Source organism: Dermacentor andersoni, chromosome 4, assembly GCF_023375885.2.
Source record: "Dermacentor andersoni chromosome 4, qqDerAnde1_hic_scaffold, whole genome shotgun sequence".
Classification (NCBI taxonomy): domain Eukaryota; kingdom Metazoa; phylum Arthropoda; class Arachnida; order Ixodida; family Ixodidae; genus Dermacentor; species Dermacentor andersoni.
Window position 1 is genome coordinate 100,698,201 of NC_092817.1, and position 13,227 is coordinate 100,711,427.

Here is a 13,227-nt window from a genome sequence, read left to right on the forward strand (position 1 = left end):
TTACAAACAATTGAACAACGTATAAAACCAACAACAAAATGAATTTTGCTGAAACTTATTCAAGATAACTTGTTACAGGCCAGAAACGCGCGCTGGCAGGTACACCTCCGTCCACTTCGTAAACATAGCGTGTTCTTTTTTTCTTTTTTTTTCGCTTTTATTGCTTGAACAACGTACAGCTTACAAAATAGACAAAGATACCAACCGCCTCTCAAGATGCCGACGACTTCTAAACACAATGCATTCCTTCCTACACCGGCTTCGTTATCACGTCCTTATCGCTTTGTTCGATTTTTTTATCCGTTGCAATACTATATGTATAATAGGTCAGTTACCAAACCGACCAGAATTAGATCCCAGAACTCGTTCTGGCGCTGCCCGCAGCTAAAATTGTAGAAGTAGAACCCTCATGTAACCTGATATGCGCATTCTTGATCAAGGCCGCTCCTCCGGCCGAAACGTTGAGTAAAGAAAAAATCCCAATCAAAAGACTATGCTCTCTCTCTAATATATATATATATATATATATATATATATTTACACGCTTTTCTGAGCTCCCTGTGTGTGCCTCTTCCACGTGACCGGCCTCTCACACATCACACACTTCTTTCCACTTTTACACTCCTAATGATAGCGCACTAATAGCCAATTTTCGCCCCGGACTTCCCGAGCACCACAACCGTACTGTACTCAAACCACGGGGTGTTCTACCTTAACGCAGGTGAACAGTGCTGACGACGACGGCATCGTCACTGGCAACTGGTCTGGCAACTACGACGATGGCACAGCGCCCTGGATGTGGACCGGAAGTAGTGCAATCCTCGAGCAATACGTCAAAAGTGGCGGCACCTCCGTCAACTACGGGCAGTGTTGGGTTTTCTCTGGCGTCTGCAACACCGGTGAGCAAACCGACGGCTTCATGGAGGCAGTGCGTTTATGCGTCCGCAATTTTTCCCTTCTGCCCAAAATGATAATGTTGACTTGCCACCCCCTAAATTGAGGGCGCGCCTGGCTAAGGGCAAAGCAAAAGTATGTAACTTGAATGTCGTTGGGTTGTCGATTTTTTTTTTTTCAGAATAAAACCCTTGGCGAGTTGGTGAATGCTCAATGTTTGGAGGCAGTGCTACTGAAACTCGGCCAGTTGATTAAAATCAGTACTAGTTGATTAAAAGTCACTACCTTATCACAAATTTGGTTGTCATAACTACTGTGTCAAAGCTAAAGAAATGAGTGCTGAGAACGGTCATGACACTCTTCACAGAAAAAATTCGCTCTTTCTCTATTTTGCCAATTTTACAGTGTGTCGTGCGCTCGGTATTCCATGCCGTCCGGTTACTTGTTATGCGTCTGCACACGACACGGACGAGAGTATTACCATCGACCGTTACTTCGACAAGGAAGGCGAGGAACTGAAGAAGTACTCCAGGGATTCGATATGGTGAGTATATGCTCAACCCTAGATCGGTACAAACGGTGCCAGCTTTCTGAGTAATTTCGCAACACACATTCCAAAGATGCGTACTCGTACTGATGTGTCGTAATCACATATTCAGGCAGATTCATAACGTTCCTGTCACTCAAAATTTGGGCAACAGAAACTGGGGCCTTTCTTGAGTGCAGGGACACGTCTCCTTTACTGCCTGAAAGCTCGAATGCTGTTTTGTTATCTTTTAATATGCGCACGCTTTTCCGCGGTCATGTAAATAAACTTCGGAATATGAACATAGGACTGCACAGAGTGAAGACTTTTTCATTCTCATCCTTCAGGAATTTCCACGTGTGGAACGAAGTGTGGATGGCAAGGAAGGACCTCCCGCCGGGCTATGGCGGATGGCAGGCTATTGACGCTACACCGCAGGAAACCAGCGACGGTACGAAGATTGGCATGAGAAACTCTTACGGGCACTCTTCGTGCAGCTAGAGACTTAGCTCCATACACCTAAAAAAAAAAAATCCGTTTTCTTAACTTCCTTATAACCGCTGGTTTATTTCGTTATAAGCTAGTCGTAAGAACTGCAAAAATAAAATGAAAGCGCTGACGTTGAGAGTGCCAGCATTTCACTGAAGCTCCGTTGTTCACACAGGCTACTACCAAGTCGGCCCGTGCTCAGTGATGGCCGTCAAGAAGGGCGAGATAGGCTACATGTACGACTCACCATTCGTGTTTGCCGAGGTCAACGCCGACATCATCCACTGGAAAGAAGACCCCGAAAGTGCCTTCGGTTGGACTCGAAACAAGACACTAACCTATCAGTAAGTCTGAATTGTTTTATTTAAGCAACAATTGGCGCTCTCCTTGCGGATGTATAGGGGAGCACTTGGAACTGCTGGAAGGTGTCACGAGGGCTGGCGTTTGTCTCGGCAACACGCTTACCTCAGCGCTTGCGACTGCAGTGAAAAACACCATGTCAACAACTCCAGCATCCTTTTCCTCGTCCTTGACGTTCGGTTCTCATTTCGTGGTTTCGTGATATGCTTGTTTCATTTATACACCCACACCAGCTAATCTGTCTGTTTTTGTCTTGGATGCATACTTTATGTTTACGCGTTGTATTGTGCGGAACTGTCAGCGGGGCAGATTTTCCATTGCAACAGATTCATTAACACTCGTGAACAGAAAATCACTACCGCCATCGCTCCTACCATGAAATTCACAGCTGCTTTCTGAATTTTGAAAAAGACACATGATTGCGATGCGACCGACTGATGGGTTGGAGCCTCGCCAAGATGCAAGGCGCTGGTCGGCATCTCCTGGCGCGTCCGCACGAACCATGCATCGACGGATGGATGTCTGTTAAAGGCATCCCCCTTTGAGTCGGTATGGGGGCTGGTGCCACGTTCATTTTTTTCTTTTTACCTTCCAGCTGCGTCTGTTCTCAGCTCAGCAAATCTAGAATTCGTGTTTACTGGCGTTTGAATTTTCATATATTTCCTTAACCACAAAATTTAATGTTTGTTTTGTTCGTTGTTTTACACGTACGATTACGCCAACAATCTGCCGGCCGTATTTTACTAGTCTGCGCAGCAGATTTCATTCAACCCTCGCTTATACTATTTTTTTAACCCAAAGTGACAGTCAGGGTAACTATACGTCTTCGTCTACTTCCAAGTGGGTACTGCGGCATGCTATGACAAAACACGCAAACATGCATCGCGAGCTCCGCTTGCGTGCCGTTCTTGCGAGTACGACGCTTATTACCTCATCAAGCAAAACTGTCAATGACACTCTGTAGTCATGTATTTACACGACTACAACGATATATTGCAGCTTTTATGTGTCGTAAGCGATGCATTGTTCCCGGCGCACGCGATCAATTGAGGGATCCCGTACTGCTCCTGCTACCGCTCGGCGACAGACAGCCCAGGGCACTATTATATAAAAATTATTCTCGTTCATGTCATTGGCTCGCACGAAGCTATGCCCCCGTTATCGCCGGGACAGGCTACCACAATGGGCTTGTGATATGGGTAGAACAGAATCTGAGGAAAACAAGTGTTACAAAATATCGCCCTTAGCCTGCGTTTCTCAGGGCGCGCGTTACGCTGAACTAGCACGTGTCTTTCGCATTTACGAGTGATGATTCTCGCTGTTATCGGATGCTCATCCTCCCTCTGTACACCGAGTTCTTGAACGCCTCGTAAAAAGCATGCGCTAGTAGCGTGAGAGGTACTCAGGTAGAGTAAGTGCCAGTTAAGCAGGCCAGGCTAGCGTCGCCTGCTGCACCACTACTATACCATCATTACTTCACGATAACTCGCCGGGCGTTTAGTGCATGGCCCCCGAAAAGTGAAGCGACCTCATGCAACCTACGTAGTTGCTTCGGGAAGCTGGGGGGAGGTTCTCTTGATGTTGTTAAACGATCAAAACAACCGTAAAGCACTAGCAGTACAGAAAAAAATTTTCCGTTAGCGCACTTAGTCAGACGTGATATCCCCGTTACCGCCTAGAACTAGGTTCTCTCCTCGATGTTGTAAGCACTATCGTCGCAGTAAATGCGATCCCAGAGGATTGCCAAACGGGTGGTTTCACTGTAGTAGCCCGGGTACCAAAATCAATTTTAACTTAACGAAACCAAATGCACGCGTCCTTGTTATAAGCACTGCGAATTTATTGAAATAGAAGGGCACGCTTAATATGCCACATGCATACATTGTTTGAAGCCAGTTGTGCAATAAAAATATAACGAACCTCCTATTCAGCGGCAGTACCTACGTGCCACCTTAGTAGAGGAAGCGGTGTCGCCGCCTGTCTTCGAGCTACGCATGAGGTTGCCCTAGCGACAAAGAAATCGTAACAGTAACTCATAAGAACAAGAAGCAACTTGCTGCAATAATCAAATGAGGGAGCAACGGCAGCAGTTAACGCTGGCACCAAATTTATATTTCGTGGCCATTTATATTTTGCTCTCATGTTCCAGTCGGTATGACGTTTGTAAGCTATACGATATATGTGGCTGACGCAGGCATTAAAACGGTATACCTTCTCGTGACAAAACTTTGGTTGGCTCCTTCCATATTCTCCTATTCCATGCTCCTGCTTGAAACTTTATTTGCAGTGTGGGCCTGGGAGTGTTGACGAAGAAAGCAAACGTTAAGATCCAGGAAGGCATGGAAGATGCTGAGGACATCACGCACTGTTACAAGAACGAAGAAGGTATGGTCAAACCACTGAAAAAAAAAATTGCCATTAATTCTCTGTATTGTAATTCTGAGAAAAAGCAAGAGACTGAACGTGCACACCGAGTAACTGTATCTGGACAAAATGGTTTTATAGTTTGTGATGCCATATGTGGAAGAATACAATTGGCTTGTATTCTAATGGAACATTTCTGCGGTATTATTGTTGTAACTCTGAAGACATAAATTATCATGGGTGGCAGAAGAACCACTAGTTCGTTAATAGTTTATCCGTATTAGCGTGTTCGTTAACCTCTACCGTTAGAACCGCTAAAACTGGGCAACTCATTACACCACAGGACGCTTGAATTGCGAAAAGCGCGCCTTCGCGCGACATACCGGGCGCGTTGCACAGCTCGCGTGCTGCGCACCGGTGGTTCTCTTGCACTCGAGCCGCACGCAAGTGAAACCTGCGACGAAAGAGCGCAGCCGATGACAGCCTCAGTTGACGGGCGAAACATTCCTCGCAGGGACGGAGGAAGAGCGCATGGCGGTGCTGAACGCGGCGCGCAGCGGCGGCCTCAGCGTACTGTTCGAGCTGCCCAGCGAGTCGAAACAGGACGTCACGCTGAAGCTGCAGGACATCGAGAGCGTCATGATCGGCGAGCCGTTCAGCGTGACCGTCAGCATGCGCAACGACAGCCAGGAGCAGCGCACCGTCAACGCGGTGCTCTGCGCCTCGTCCGTCTACTACACGGGCATCCTGGCGCGCAAGATCAAGCGCGACAAGGCCACATTCGTGCTCCGGCCGCAGGAAGGTGGGAGTTCCGCACTGCCCCCTCTATCGGTCTGCCCTCTCGGTTCCGTGCCTGTACTTCACGCAGTCGCCTGCGATAATGTTATCTCGCTGGATAGCTATCTGTCGAAAGGTTTGCTTTAATTAGCGTATGCTGCTCCACGGAGCGGCGTGCGAAGAGTGGAAGGAAGAAGATGAGAGGAGCGCGCGAGCCAGGCGGCAGGAGCACGAGATAACGCTGAAATCGAGTTCTTCTTCTATCATATCTTTTTTAATCTTCGCACACCGCTCCGTGGAGCAGCCGACGCAATCTGAAACAAGCCTTTCCACAAGTACTACACGTCATGAGCACTAACTGCACAGTGTGGAAGGTCGACCTGCAACAGTAACAGTATATATATATATATATATATATAAGGTTGTACGTGCCGAAACGACGATCTGATTACGCAGCACGCCGTAGTGGGGGACTACGGAAATTTGGATCACCTGGAGTTCTTTGACGTGCGCCTAAATCTAAGTACACGGGCGCTTTCGCATTTCGCCTCCATCGAAATGCGGCTGCCGTGGCCGGGATACGATCCCGCGACCTCGTGCTTAGTAGCCGAACACCATAGCCACTAAGCAACCACGGCGGGTTTAACACCCAACATAGCTATGCCTGGAGAGAGAGAGAGAGAGAAAAACTTTATTTGTTTCTTTCAAGGATTTAGCGTTTCGAGGTCTCGGTCGTCTTGGGCGCCGGCGACTTGGAGCCTCTTCCGGCAAGGGTGGGCCCCTATTCCAGGGCTCCACTGAGCCTCGCTACCTCACTAGCGTGCTGCACTAAGGCCCTTTGGACCGTGAGCTCGCAGCTGGTAAGCCGACTCTCCCATTGCTCCGCACTCGGGTTATTGTGTTGGTGGAATGGTTTATTGTGTTTACATTCCCATGTGACATGATATAGTGTGGGTGTGGCGCCGCACCATGGGCAGGTGTCTCTGTATTGGGTTGGATACATTTTGTTTAGGATGTATAAATTTGGGAAGGAGTTTGTCTGCAATCTGCGCCAACTCGTTGCTTCCTCCTTCGTTAGAGCTTTGTGCGGTGGGGGATATTTGGCTCTCGTCCCTCTGTATAAGTTTAAGATTTCTGTGAATCCTCCCTCGCAAGCGTGTGGGTGATACTCCGGGGTGCGCGACTGCTCTGCTCGGAACGTGGTCTCTCGAGCTAGGCTGTCTGCCCTTTCGTTACCCTCTATGCCTGCGTGGGCCGGAATCCAAATTAACTTGTGTGTAACGTTCCTCTCGGCGAAGTTGGCTCCGCCAAGAATTCTGAGGGCGGCTTTGCTAATCCTGCCCCTCGTGTAATTTCTGCACGCTTCCTTCGAGTCTGTTAGGATGTTTAGAGGCCTGCCTGTCCTGTATCCTTCTACTGCCGCCAGCGCCACGGCAATTTCTTCGGCCTCCGCTGTGTCGACTGCCTTTGCCGTCGCACATGTGATCAGATTTCCGTCGCCGTCCACCACCACCGCCGTGGCCGTGCGCTTCCCTTCTCGCAGGTACGTGGCAGCATCCGTGTACACCGTGTTCTCTAGTAGCGCTAGTGTTTTTTCCACGTATTCTGCTCGCGCCTGCCTTCTGCTCTGGTGGAGGTTGGGGTCCATGTTCTTAGGTACTGGCCTAACGCTTATTGTTTTTCTTAAGCAGTCGGGCACGTCTGCGTATCTATCCACGTGTCCGCTCGTGTCCCGTCCCAGCCTAGTCAGGAGCGCTCTCCCTGCAGGGGTGCTTTTGAGTCTGGCTTTTTGCGTTTCAAGCAGGGCTTCCGCCAGTTCGCTGAAAGTGTTGCTGATGCCCAGTTGGAGCAGTTTTTCGTTTGACGTGTTTTTTGGCAGATGGAGAGCCGTCTTGTATGCTTTCCTGAGTATCGTGTCCGCCTGTTCCCTTTCTCCTTTGGTCATCGCGTGGTACGGTAGCGAGTAGATGACTCGGCTGACGACCAGGCTGCCGACGAGTTTGAGTGTGTCTTCCTCTTTCATGCCATATCTTTTTTGGGAGACCCTGTTGATCATCCGGCCCACCTGCTCCGTCACTTTGCTCAGCAGGCTGATGGTGTGGCTGCATTTTCTGCTGCCCTGTAGCCACATGCCCAGGATTTTGATCATATTCTTTTCCGGGATGTTTTGACCGTCAAGCGTTACTTCCAGTGTTGCTTGGGTGGGGTGTCTACCTACTCTCAGTAATTCGGATTTTTCTGTGGAGCATACCAGTCCCCTCTCTCTGGTGTACTTTTCGACACAGCGCGCAGCCTCTTGTAGCTTCTCTTGTTTTTCTCCCAGCGAACCTTGCGTGACCCAAACCGTGACGTCGTCCGCGTACATCGCGTGTTGAATGCCCTGAATCTCGCCGAGTCGTTTTGCCAGGCCGATCATCGCCACATTAAATAGCACGGGCGATATCACGGAGCCTTGGGGTGTGCCTTTACACGGTGTGGAGAAGGTGTCGCTTCTCAACTCCCCCAGCCCTACCGTTGCCGTTCTGTCGGTTAGGAAGTCCTTGACGTAGTCGTGTACTTTCCTTCCGCAGTTGGTGTTGTTGAGGCCCTCCATTATGGCCGCGTGGCTGACGTTGTCGAAGGCGCCTTTGATGTCGAGCGCCATCACAACGTTTTCACCTGCCTTGGGCATTGTGTTGAGTACCTCCTCTTTGAGTTGCAGGAGGACGTCTTGCGTCGATAGGTTGGCCCTGAAGCCATACATGCTGTCAGGGTACCACCTCCCGTTCTCCAGGTGCTGCTGGATCCTTCTGGTGACTATTCTCTCATACAGTTTTCCCAGGCACGACGTAAGCGAGATCGGCCTGAGATTCTCGATCTGTAGTTTCTTGCCCGGCTTGGGTATCATGACCACGACGGCGTGTTTCCATTCTGCCGGTACCTTCCCCTCTTGCCAGAGCGTGTTGAGGTACGACGTCAGCTGATCGACTGCCTCGTCGCTTAGGTTTCTTATGAGCGAGTTTCGAATCTTGTCCGCTCCCGCCGCTGTATTCTTGGTGGCCGCTCTCACGGCCTCGGTGACCTCCTCTCTCGTGATGGGTCGGTCCATTTTCGGGTTTTCCTCACCGAGATAATCTCCTTTGTAACCTTCGAGTTGGTCTTTCCCGTAGCATTTTTCTCGGACTTCTTTCAGGAGCTGCTCTTCGGAACCTTCGTACTGGTGGACCAGTCTTTGGATCGATTTGCCGCTTTCGGACTTGTTCTTACTAGGGTCCATTAGGGCTTTGAGGATGCGCCACGTTTTGGCCGTACTTAGGGTCCCGTTCAGCGAGTTGCTAAACTGTTGCCACCCCTGTCTGGCCAGCTGCGTCGCGTACTCCTCCGTCTGCCTAGTGATGTCCGCTATCTTCTTCTTTAGCTTCTTATTTAGCTTTTGTCTTTTCCATCTCTTGGTGAGCCCGCGTCTAGCCTCCCAGAGCCTGAGGAGCCGTTTGTCTACCTCCGGTGTTTGTTCGGTTCTATGCACTTCTTGCGTGTACATTTCCTGAATTTTCCTCAGTTGTTGGCTCCACTCTTCAACCGAGGTAATGTTACCCTTTAGCTGTCGACAGTGTGCTCTAAAGGCGTCCCAATCCGTCAGCCAAGCCGTACCAATTTTCCTCTTGACATTTTCTGCCACCGTGCTGACTCTTATTATGTGGTGGTCGCTGCCAAGGTTCTCGAGCAGGTTCTCCCACTCTGCCTGCTTGGCGCCCCTGATAAAGGTTAGGTCGGGACACGTGTCTGGACTGACGCTGTTTCCCTGTCTAGTCGGCTGGTTTTCATCGGTTAGCAGCTCGCACCCGGTGTTTTCTGCCGCCGTGCAGATGCCTCGTCCCTTCTTGTCTTCCTTTTTATAGCCCCAGCGCGGGCTTTTAGCGTTAAAGTCTCCCGCTATGATTAGGGTGTTTTGTCCCGCCAATTTTTTGGCCTCCGCGAAAAGTTTAATAAAGTTTCCTTTTATCTGTTTAGGTGGACTGTACAAGTTTATTATGTAGGTACTTCTAGCCTTTCTTTTCCTTTTGGGAATCACCTCCGTGATCACGTGTTCTATCTGGGTGTCCTCGATTTCTTTATGCGCTATGGTTACTACTTTGTTGCTTATGAGGGTCGCGGTGCGGCCACTCTCCTGGCACGTGTAGCCCCTGAGTGCGGGGGTATTATTGGTTTCCTGTAGCATGATTATATCTGGTGGATTTTCTCGCGTAGATATGAACTGTTGCAGGAGTCCTTGCTTGTGCTTGTACCCTCTGCAGTTCCACTGCCATACTTCTAGTTGGTTTTGTCCTGCCATGTTGCGTTGTTACTGTTGTTGCTTGAACCTTGGGTTTCCGATCCGAATCTCCTGTCATTGTATAGCCTATCCCTGGCGTCATTAGTGGTTTTCTGCGTGTTTTGATTTTTGACGTAGTTGCGGAAGCTCTGGTCCTGCAGAGCTATCTTTTGTTGCGTTTGTTGCATCTGATTTTGCATCTGTTGCATTTGGTTTTGCACGCTAGTCATGAAATTCCTGATTTCATCATTAAAGCTTTTCTCTTCTGTGTTTTGCTGCACTGGTGCCACGGCCTGCGGTGGTGGCCTTGGCGTTCTGATCGGCGAGTACCCCGCTCGTCTGAGCTCTTGCATTTCTTTAATTAGGTCGTCTATCCTCTTTCTGAGTTGTCGCGTTTCTTCTCGGCTTAGCTCGAGTTCGCGTTTGAGACTTTTGTTTTCCTCACTTAGTTGCCTTTCGGCCGCTGTCTGCGTGTTGTTGTTAGTGTGTGATCCCGAGTGCGGAGCAAAAAGTGTTTTGGGAGGGCCGGTCCCCCAGCTCACCTTAACGCCGCCGCCGCTCTTCTTTTGCTGTTTTTGCTGCTGCTGCTGGCCCGTGCCGCCCAGGGGTGGATAGGATCTGTCCCGGTTGGACCCTCGGCTCTGGCTCCGGCCCCGGTCGCGGCTCCAGCTCCGTGACCCGCTCCGGTAGGCATTGAAGTTTTGTTGATCCTGGTCCTGGCCCTCGTCTCGGAACCACCTCGGTCTTCTTGCGCCGCCTCTGCTTCGGCTGCGGCTGCGCCTCTGTTGCTGATGTCCCTGGGGACCTCCTCGCAGCTCGCCTGCCGTCTTGAGTCGTTGCTTGCAGTCCCGCGTGCCTGCAACGTGGTCGCCCCCGCATATCAGGCATTTGGGCGTGCACTGGTGTTGTTCCGCTGGATTTTGGCAGCCACATTGCTTGCAGGCCTTGGCCTCCGGATTCGGGCAGACGTCCGACCGATGCCCCTGCTGGCAGCATTTGTAGCATACTTGTCTCGTCGGGCGGTACTGGAAAAGAGTCGTGGGATTGATGCCGGTGCAGTGTCATAAAAAACAAGCTTTAGTTAGTGCCTTCGTGTCCCTAAGGAGACAAAAAAAACTAAATTAATTGAAATGAAGCTTTCTAGTAGGCAAAACGGAGCACTCAGACGTACTGCAAAAATAGCGCATTTGCACGCTTATAACGCGAGTGTTTTCCTTTCTTAAAAAAAAGAGAAATCCCGGCCTAGAAACACGACTTGCGTTATATTTGGGTTCGTGACGCAAATATAATGAATTCTTCTTTGTTTATTTTTTTTTTTCGGGCGGTTCAAACTGCAGTGATCTATATACCACTAGCCACCACCGCGATCGCTACCGCATACGAAGCCGTGTTCAATTGTGCTGCGGGCACATTTGAAGTGTTGCCTGTAATAACCTTGGTGGCATGGAGGATGAAGCCGCTCTCGCTGAAAGTGACAAAGACGTCAGCGGTGACAACGCGTAAAATGTGCTTGCACTCGTCCGTTCACTGTATTTTGCGGCGGCAGTTCTCAGTAACGATGAGTAAAGCTCCCTGCGGGCATCCGCCCGTGTACGTCCTCTCCTGCTCCCTTGCGGCAACACTGTGCGTCATAATCGTAATACACATTTGTTTTCCTTTTCCTTGAGACCCAAAGTGATCCACCGCATTATTTTCGCGGCCGCATCATTGACATGCAAATACGGTGCTCCTGCGAGCCTCGTTGATGGCATCGTTACCGGCGCCGAGAAAGGAAAAGCCCTTTTCGTTAATTTCCTGAGTGGCGCCTGGTCGCCCACTGGAATAATGCGTCATTAGAAGCCTTTTTTTTTCTGCCCTATATTTCTGCCCTAAAGTTTCTGCCCTATATGTCAGCGCCGGTAAAATGCACCGATTGTACACCTTCCTTTTGAATGACAATGGTAAGCTTCAAGTCAGGAGCTTACAATGACTGTCGTATGTGATTGAATACATTTTTATCCTTCTATGAATTTGCTTCTCATAATCAGGGTTCCCTGTGATTAATTGGCCTAGGTAAACGTACTCCTTCGCAGACTCTAGAGGCTGATTGGCGATCTTGAACTCTTGTTCCCTTGCCCGGCTATTCATCACTATCTTTGTCTTCTGCATATTAATCTTCCACCCCACTCTTACACTCTCTCTGTTAAGGTCCTCAACCATTTGTTGTAACTCGCCTGCAGTGTTGCTGAATAGAACAATGTCATCGGCAAACCGAAGGCTGCTGAGGTATTCGCCGTCGATCCTTATTCCTAAGCCTTCCCAGTTCAATAGCTTGAATACTTCTTTCAAGCACGCAGTGAATAGCATTGGAGAGATTCAGTCTCCCTGTCGGACCGCTTTCTTTACAGGTATCTTCCTGCTTTTTCTGTGTAGAGTTAAGGTAGCCGTAGAACCTCTGTAGATATTTTCCAAGGTATTTAAGTAAGCGGTCTGTACTCCTTGATTACGTAATGACTCTATGACTGCGGGTATCTCTACTAAATCCAATGCCTTTTCGTAATCTATGAAAGCCACATAGAGAGGCTTATTCTACTCTGCGGATTTATCGATTACTTGATTAATGACATTGATGTGATCCATTGTAGAGTATCCCTTCCTGATGCGAGTCTGTGCCCTTGGTTGACTAAAGTCCAGTGTTGCCTTTATTCTATTGGAAATAATCTTGGTGAATATTTCATTTTATACTGGAAGTTAGCTAATGGACCTATATTTTTTTCAATTCTTTAACGTCTCCCTTTTTGTGGATTAGTATAAGTTTGGTATTCTTCCAGTTCTCTGGGACCCTTGAAGTCGATAGACAGTTCGTATAGATGGCCGCCAGTTTTCCAAGCATTCTGTCTCCTCCACCTTTGATTAAATCGACTGGTAGTCCATCTTCTCCTGCCGCTTTTCCCCGTTTCATGTCTCGCAAGGCCCTTCTAACTTCATCTCTAGTTATAGAATGAGCCTCTGTATCTTGTTCATTACTACTTCGAATGGAGGTATTTTGGCTGCTTTGGGTAATGTGCAGGTCAGTATAGAATTCTTCTGGTGCTTTTACTTTATCTTCGAGATTGCTGATCAGATTACCCTGCTTATCTTGCAATGCATACATCTTGGTTTATCCGATGCCAAGTTTCCTTCTCATTGATTTCAGGCTGCGTCCATTTTTCACTGTTTCCTCAGTCTTTCTCACGTTATAAATTCGAATATCCCCCATTTTTGCCTTGTTGATTGGTTTACCAGTTCCGCGAATTCCGTCTTATCTCTTGAGTTGGGCACTTTCACTCTTTGTCATTTCTTTATTAGGTTGTTTGTTACTTGGGAGAATTTGCCTACTGGTTGCCATGGTGTCTTGCCTCCCACTTCAATTGCTGCCTCTGAAGCCAGCCTAGTTATGGTTTCATTCATTACCTCTATGTCATCTTCCTCTCTCTGTTTTAAGGCTGCACATTTCTTTGCAAATACCAGCCTGAATTTGTCTGCTTTTACCCTTACTGCCTCTAGG

General features: G+C 48.9%; 1 protein-coding gene across 1 annotated transcript in view; it reads left to right on the forward strand.

Annotated features, from left to right (window-relative positions):
- The window catches only part of LOC126536546 (hemocyte protein-glutamine gamma-glutamyltransferase-like), a 57,626-nt gene that overhangs the window by 38,982 nt on the left and 5,417 nt on the right, over nucleotides 1-13,227 (forward strand). The window contains exons 7-12 of the mRNA XM_050183559.3: nucleotides 722-899; nucleotides 1,300-1,438; nucleotides 1,768-1,871; nucleotides 2,085-2,253; nucleotides 4,557-4,654; nucleotides 5,148-5,435. Coding sequence (XP_050039516.1) covers nucleotides 722-899; nucleotides 1,300-1,438; nucleotides 1,768-1,871; nucleotides 2,085-2,253; nucleotides 4,557-4,654; nucleotides 5,148-5,435 — 976 coding nt within the window. The remainder of the gene's footprint in view (nucleotides 1-721; nucleotides 900-1,299; nucleotides 1,439-1,767; nucleotides 1,872-2,084; nucleotides 2,254-4,556; nucleotides 4,655-5,147; nucleotides 5,436-13,227) is intronic.